This window comes from Limulus polyphemus, unplaced genomic scaffold (assembly GCF_000517525.1).
Source record: "Limulus polyphemus unplaced genomic scaffold, Limulus_polyphemus-2.1.2 Scaffold314, whole genome shotgun sequence".
In the NCBI taxonomy this organism is placed as follows: Eukaryota; Metazoa; Arthropoda; class Merostomata; order Xiphosura; family Limulidae; genus Limulus; species Limulus polyphemus.
In genome coordinates this window covers 443,765-452,397 of record NW_013665924.1, presented here as the reverse complement: position 1 = coordinate 452,397, position 8,633 = coordinate 443,765, and the positions used below count along the sequence as shown (strand labels likewise).

At 36.2% G+C, this 8,633-nt stretch overlaps 1 protein-coding gene across 2 annotated transcripts in view; it reads right to left on the bottom strand.

Annotated features, from left to right (window-relative positions):
- LOC106457299 (platelet-activating factor acetylhydrolase-like) overlaps positions 1–8,633 on the bottom strand; it is a 64,909-nt gene that overhangs the window by 7,114 nt on the left and 49,162 nt on the right. For both annotated transcript variants that reach the window (XR_002610120.1, XM_022383165.1), the window contains exon 7: positions 3,601–3,749. Coding sequence is in view for 1 of the 2 variants with exons in the window: in XM_022383165.1 (XP_022238873.1) it covers positions 3,601–3,749 (149 nt within the window). In the remaining variant the exon portion in view is untranslated. The remainder of the gene's footprint in view (positions 1–3,600; positions 3,750–8,633) is intronic.

Below are 8,633 nucleotides of genomic sequence, written 5' to 3'. Positions count from 1 at the left end.
CTCTAGTCTTTCACTGCTAAATTAGGGACGGCTAGCGAGATAGTCCTCGTGTAGCTTTGCGCGAAATTCAAAACAAACCTATATTCATTAGCAATATTCCTTTAAATGTAATGGTTTTCAATGTCATGAATTATTCATTTAAAGTTGCAGAATCATCCTCATAAAATGTGTGGGATTTTTATCTTATATTTTGAAATTAAATAGTTGTCATTTCTATAATTTTATTGCAAAAGTAGCTATTTACGCAGATTTCAAAACAATACAATTTAGTTTTAAAACCCGTTACTTTGATTTATTTCAGTCGATATCGTTATTTCATTTATATAATATCCATTTTGAATTTATACCTATCTCTATACAGATATCCAAACCAATTTCCATTTGTATTGTTCAGGTCTTCTTACCGGGGTTCTAGTAATAGGGCCGAAAGCTCGCAAATAAGAGTATTTTTAATGTAGATAAAAGTCTTTGTATATTCTACATATGTCCATCGGAATGCTAACTTCAGAGGGCGGATTTTACATATCATTATTGTGTGGTCTGCTGAATACCTATTATGTTGTGCCATTAAAATCAACTACCTGGACGTTCGAGCGTGGCCCAGTGGTTAGCATGCCGGACTATGGATCTGCAGGTCCGATTTTCGCGTCTCGTGATCGACAAAAATTAAATCGCGCTCTGCACTTTGGAATCGTGGTTGTTCTATAAGCGTGACTGTCAGAAATTCCACTGTTCGGTCAAACAAGAGTAGACCAATGCTTGGCGGTGTGTGCTTTCGACTAACCACCCTTCTCCCTAGAGTAGTCTAAGAGTTGACGATGTTGTTGTTAACTTACAACTTTCTCTCTAGTTTAACAGCTCAAAATTAAGGAAGGCTAACGCAGATAAACCTTGAATAACTTTTTGGAATATTCCAAAACAAACAAACTGACTTTAAAGGACGCCGTGGAATGGAATGCCCATATATCTTCTTCTAATTTCAATTTTAAATAAATTATATATGTAAGGCTTCCAAATAAAGATAAAATGTCACAGATGTTGAACTCCTACCAATCAGCAAGTCCTACACAATCCTGTATACAATCAGCGATTCTATAGTTAGCTTTTTTTTCCCCAACCTAAACGGCATTTTACGCAACTCATGGTCTAAGCGACCAGGTCAGAGACATCTAAGTCATTCCTAATTTAGAACTGATGACTCTAGAAGGAAGTAAACCAGTCAGCAGCACACGGTGTTTTTTGCGATTCCATAACGGGATTGGATGTAACAGTTATAACGACCCCCGAGCTGGAAACGTAGAGCGTGTTCAGTGGCACATCATATCTCGAACCTCAGACTTTCAGGTCTTCAGTTGGTACGCTAACCACTATGTTACTCTGGCCCGTTTCTCAATCTTACTCTGTAGCCTGTGTGCTGGTTACATTTTTCTGTTCTCTGTGTGAGAAGTATCTTATTTTCAGCATTGAACTTAAATACTCAACTGAAAGTATGGAGGTTTTGTTGTGTTACAATTTTATATCTTGTAATATTCATTCCCTATGCCACACCCCATTGGCTAAGCAGTAAATCTATAGACTTACGATGCGAAAATTCGGGTTTTGATAGGCGTAGTGAGCAGAGCACAGACAATCTATTCTGCAGCGTTGTGCTTAACCAAAACCAAAACATTTCCAAATCAAAAAGACAATAAATAATCAACAGTTGAATTATCACTAGTACAATACATTATTGCAATATATATATAATAAACGTGTATAATGTATTTGCTTTAAACAGAGTGGTACATCTTGCTTTCATGCTACCAAAAGTTTATTAATATACGTTTGTGAAACATTGTTCCGAGTGTTCTGTATTACTTCTCACAAATCAGCCAAGTTGCGTGTTAGCCTTTAGTTCTCAACTCCCGCATTAGCCCATACGTCCTAAATAATATTCATATCGAGTCCTTTTGAAGTCGAAACCATTGTTGCGAGTGTTTCATCGGCCTTTTCTTCATCCAGGTATCGTTTCACTACATTTGTTGCATGCTTGAGATCACTGTCTTGTTGAAAGAAAAATCCTTGCTTAACAGGTCGTGTTCCTGGGGGGAAAGACCCGATAGATAACAACATGCTGCTCCTGTCAACAGTCAGAGTGTCATAAAATATTTGTGTAGACTTTTAATATCTTTGGCTGAGATATAGCCCACACTTGTATTGGTCTCCCAGCATGCTTCACTGTAGCTGTTGAATTTTGACCATGATGCCATTCCCCTGTCTGCTATAGGACAAAGTATCGTTGATTGTTGCCAAACAATTATAATTTGGATTCGTCTGTAAAGCGCATCCACCCCCATCTTTTAACATCCCATTGTTTGAAGTATAATGCCCATTTCAGCCCTTCTAGCAAGACCTCGAATGTACCATAAAGAGCATGCCCAGAGTTACTTGTCACTTTTGAAGAGTTTGAGGCTTCTATCTTTACCAGTTTTATCATTAACAGTAAATAATTTCACGTGCTATTTTTGAGGTTTCCATACATCTTCTACTGAAACACGAAATTTTGCCTAAATGTGTCGCATGGAGTAGCCTTCACAAGCAAAAATTTGAATTCTACACGTTTTCCATGTAGCATTTCTATTTAATGAGCCATGCGTGTATTCACTAGACTACTGCTGAGAACAGTATGACTGTCTGTACTTTTATTATCATTATTCTGGTGTGGTACTGTGAGATTGATAGCCAGTCATAGTGTAAACTGTCAACACCTGATATTACTCTGGCGAAGGTCATATTGATATAGTGGAGGATGAGCAATCCTATAATGTAAACTGTCAACACCTGATATTACTCTGGCGAAGGTCATATTGATATAGTAGAGGATGAGCAATCCTATAATGTAAACTGTCAACACCTGATATTACTCTGGCGAAGGTCATATTGATATAGTAGAGGGAGAGCAATCCTATAACGTAAATTGTCAACACATGATATTACTCTGGCGAAGGTCATATTGATATAGTAGAGGATGAGCAATCCTATAATGTAAACTGTCAACACATGATATTACTCTAGCGAAGGTCATATTGATATAGTAGAGGGGCAGCAATTCTATAACGTAAATTGTCAACACATGATATTACTCTGGCGAAGGTCATATTGATATAGTAGAGGGTATAGACTAGAGGGATAGCAGCCAACTAGCAACACCCGCCGCCACAAGTAATTTCTCAGGAATAACGAGACTGTAATTTTTATAACGCACCTACAATTGAAAGAGTGGGGCGTATTCAGCAGCATTCCATTTCGAACCTTGGACCCTTCAATACGCAACCCGACTTGTTAACCACTAGGCCCGGCCCATCTAATCTTTAACAAAAAAAAAATATGGACCATGTCTCTAAAGAAAACCTTTAATAAAAACACTACAAAACAAAAATTAATAATATTTTAAAGCTAAACCAGTAAATGAATCTTTAGTAAACAAAGTAACAAACAGAAAAAAAAATCACTTCACGTAATGATAGAAGCTATAACTTGAAATTTCATACACAGCATTCTTTATTTCGATCGGAGGCCTTATTTTTATTCATTATTGCCCATTGTTTGTTATTAACTTACCGAAATGCTTTGATAAAAACACCAACATATGACGTGTGGTGAGGTCAATGACTGTGAAGCGGTTGACTCGAGAATAAGCCCCGATACACATTCGTAAGATTGGACCAAGCCCAAATACTACATCAATTTGGTTCATATGGACTGCACCTCTTCCACCGGAAGACAACAACAAGTTATAAAATGAGTCACAGAATGAAAACCTTTTCTTTTAAAAATGTTAACAAAATTAACTTGAAATTTTCAAATTACCAAATTAAGTATATAATATAAACACACACTTATATATACACATATATAAACACGCGCCAGAAGAAAGTTTAAGATATTTTTTGAAATCTTGTTATTTGGAGGAAAACTGAACATATTTTGAAAAATTATTATGTTTTTTTTCTTAGACTTTGAAAAATTAGATAGACAGTGAACTGTTCTTTGTCGCTGGTAGACTCTCTTACAGTATTAATTAGGAAATAATTTCAAAACTTGGTATGCTTATTTCAGGGATGTCATTCCTCTATCTCCAACTGATGCTGATATGGTTTTTTTGAAGCCAAGCGAGTTTTGCAAAAGGTGAATTCGTGAAATCGAATAGATGTTTCCAAGTGGCTAAAAATTATAATTTAAACTGGATGACGTGAATATCCATTGATTTAGAACGTTAAATCGATCAACAAAGATCTTTATTTATGATTGCTACTTGTTCGCCTGTGTGTAGATACAAAAAAATATGAATTATTTTCATTCTTTTCGGTCAGTTTTAAGTTTACAGAAGTATTGAGAAGACATTATGTTTCTTATATTATCAAATTCTTTAAATCTAGCATCAATTTTCTTTGCAGTATAGGGAAAATTCCTCGTATGTAAACCGAGGAAATCTTTGAACGTATTCGACTAAATGCTTAGTATTTAAACAAGGTAAATCATTCGCCAAATTAAATACGTTTACTGACGAATACGAAAACAACGTTGTGAACAACAGCTCTTAATCGAGCTTCCAGTGAGCACAAAACTTTTCATAGAAAAATAAGAGTGTAGGAAAAAAAAGAGCAGAGAGCACGTGGCCTTGGAGCTCGACAACATATAGAAATTTGCATTTCTATTCAAGACCGTCGTTTATCTACATCAGTCCATTATACATTCACCAGTTCCTGTTCATATCTAAGCTACGACTCTTCTCACCAGCGCCATACATTCCAACCACTTTCATATTCTCAATTCCTAGGACTTCGTAGAATTTGCACTGGATAGAGCGATTGCGAGTCAAAATCTGAAGAAACGATGGATTTTTGTTTATTATCGCTTCTATCTTGAGCTTTTAATAGAGAAATCCGCCAAACGCGTTAATTTTATAGTTCTAGAATAAACCCTAAAGTCTAAACCTAAGTTTACAAACTCTCCAAAACCTCTTTATATACCATCCTAATACTACTAAAGCTGCCCAGAGCACCGAACAAAACTTTAAAAAACCTAACGAATGCTCACTGGTCAGTTAATGACATGATAAAAATATCAAAAGCATTTTGTTCCACAGTATCATCCATAAATCAACCGTGAGAGTGATCTCAGTATCATCTTGTTGTCAGAGAAAGAAATGTATCACCTGCCAATATATTAACATTGTAACATTCGTTTATGGCTTCATTTGAACGTTGGCAAGCCTGATATATTGTTTAATCTGTAAAAAATATGGCATGCTATACACAAGTCGTTGCTTAAGAGATTGTTCATAGGAACATCTGTTTAGGTAATAAGTAATGCCACTACGATACCCTACAATAACTCTTCAAGCTGAATCTCTGACATATCTTTTCATTCGACCCCCGCGTTACGGAAGGGATATGTTCTTGAAAAACCTTCCGTAGCACGAAATTCCGCAACTAGAACCATATTTTCCCATTGACTCCCATGTTTTAAGTGTAGATGCGTTCTTACGGAAATATTTTTGATCCACAAAAGTAATAAAAATACACATCTGAATGTAAGAAAACATTTTTAAACACATATTAAATGTAACTCACATAGTTTGTTAGTTTACTCATCAAAAATATCAGTAGGTACACAAACATAATTAAATTTTATACATGATGTGTAAATCATGATGTGATGTAGGCTCAACTCTTTTGACGAAGAATGCGTCAAGAGTTGTTTGCTGTTTCTGCTGTATCTTCACCTTGTAGTAGTGCATGACATCATGTAGTCCTTTTGTAACTTTCAGGCTGCGTTCACGGCTGGGACCATTAGCACCGAAGATTTGCACCACTTCTTCTACGAGGGCAAAGGATTGGGATAAGTGGTTGGTAGTTAACTGAAATTGCATGGGTGGTGTTTGAATAACGTTCTCCTCTTCTTCAGCTCGCTCTTGTTCCAACATTATCCTCATTCGACGTATCTTCTCCATGGGACTTTAATAGCTCAACCACATCTTCTTCGACGATATCTTCAAAACCAGCCTGTCTTGCAAGTGACATAGTGTCTTGGTGAACTTTCCCAGCACTTTCTGCTGAGTGAAACCATGTAAAGTCGTTGGTATGCTCAGGCTATGTGTTTTCCACACACCATTCATAGTTCATACCACGACTTGGTGATGTTTCCTATTGCATCCATAATGTTTTATATATTTTCCAGAAATCACGACCTGTAGGCTTATCCTCTCTCTCTATCAGTAGCTTTAATCACGGTTGTTTCAGAGTTCTCTTGAAATTGGAGACAACTCCTTGATCCATTGACTGGAGCAATGCAGTTGTGTTCTTGGGGATGCAGTCAACTCTTATAATATCAGAATGGCCATTCAAGTTTACTGGGTGGCTTGGTGCATTGTTTAAGATGACCAATGCTTTGTTGGTAATATTACGTTTGGCACAGTACTTTTCAACAGCAGGACAGAAAAAACTGATGAACCAGTTTTGAAAATACTTATAGTCATCCAAGCCTTCTTATTTTAGCAACAAACCGCTGGTAAATTAGGCTTGGCAAATCCCTTTAGAGTACTTGGAGTTTCGAAACTGTACACTAGTAAGGGCTTTAATTTAAAATCTCCAGCAGCATTGCTACCCAATAGTTGAGCCAGACGATCTTTCGAAGCCTTGAACACTGATGCAGACTTCTCTTCCCTAAAAAATCAATGTTCTATCTGGTATACATTTCCAGAACAGCCCCGCTTCATCTATGTCGAAGACTTTTTGTGGACTGTATCCCCTTTCATCAATAATTTTCTTGAGTTCACTAGGGTATCTTCGTGCAGCTTCTACATCAGCATGTCAAGCACTTCCTGAGCCTATCAAACCAACCCATTTACTTGCCAGGAAGGGTTTCTTTTCAGAACTACTACTACCATTTTTTTTTCAGTCACCAAATCATCATACAAGCTTTTTGCCTTAGTTTGTATAACCATCGCGTTTACTGGCACATTACGTTGGATCTGGTCCCAAATCCACACACTCAGGAGTCTTTCCATATCAAGCATCATTTCGCTTCTATGAAAATACAATGTATGATCACTTTAGAGGTGTAGCTACTTTAGCACTTGCCTTGAATTTTTATTTATTATCACGTATTGTTCTCATTGTAGAGGTAGCAAGCCTTAAAGTTTTAGCAATAGAGCTAAGTTTCTTTCTGCCATCAAACTTTCTCAAAACACCAACTTTCACATCCAAAATAATTCCTTTCCATACTCTCTTGGTTGTACTACTTGAAATTGATGGTCTCTTTCCAGACATCTTGAATAAGGGCAATACGCTGTAGAGTCTTGAAAAACGATGCAAAGAACAACTGCGTGACCTTATGACGATCGTAACAGAAGTGTTTGCTGATATGAACAAAGAATGTCAACAAAGCGCACCACCTATATCACTGACGCTTGAAAATGTGCTCTGCATTTCTAAAAACAAATACAATTTTTGGCGAAATTGTTTTTTGTTTTTGCATTTTGTGTTTAATCTGTTTTTTTATATTTACCCCAAAATTCCGTAAGGGCGATATTATGGTCCGTACCCCAAATTTATTAGTCACACTTTATAATTTTCGTATGGGTGAATTTCCATAACCCGAACGCCCGTAAGGCGAGGGCAGACTGTACTTGGACTCAGATTTGGTCTTTCCACTGTAATGCAAAGAGAACGCTTGGGAAAAACGTTCGATTTTTATATTACATAATGGAATGAGCGAAGAATTCTCTATTTTTAACACTACCCACTTCTTCTCTTTTTCTCTACCTTTCTTTTCTCTTTTATACCTGATCTATGCTTTCTCATAACGATCTTTGGTTTACTTAACAATTTTGTTCAATAAACGCGTTCTTTTTCTTATTCACTAGCTCAATCATTTAAGTTTGTTTGTTAAATCTAGCTTTCTATTCTTTACCATGTTTGTTGCCTTTATGTTTAATTGTTTATTTCTGTTTTAAAAGTCATTTTTCATTAAACGATTATTGACTGGTTATGAGGGCAACAAATCATTTGTTACCAGTCAATAATAGTTTTATTCTAGTTCCCCCCTCTCGCTCCTGTTTTCAGTTTTATTAAAATCTAATTAATCAGCGCTGTCACACGTTATAGTCTACATTCCCGGGCTAAACGATTTTTTTTTAAATCCTCCCAACTAAACTATTTATTATTTTGATTGTGTTTGTGTCACTTCGAGCATGGCCTGGGTTTTTCTGTTGTACCTAGTGTTTAGCTGGTACGAGGGAAAAACCCGAGCGATGTTCCAATTGTTGTTGTGTGTGTGTGTGTTACTTCTCATACATTTCATTGTTTTTTGTTGTTGTTTTTTTGCTTAAGGATATGTTCTCAAGACTTCGAGCCAAGAGTTCTTTTTATCTATATTTTATACATTATCCCAAAAAACCATTTTCTCCTAACTGAAAACCTGATGAAGGATTGTTGCTCATAACGCTGTTTTCTCCTTCGTCAATACATTTGGCGAGAGTTTCACATTGTCTGTTTTCTTTTACATTAATTTACACAAATCATTTTTTGTTTACAATATTATTCAATTATACAAATACGTTTTTATGTTATATTAATAAGCAAGAGGTC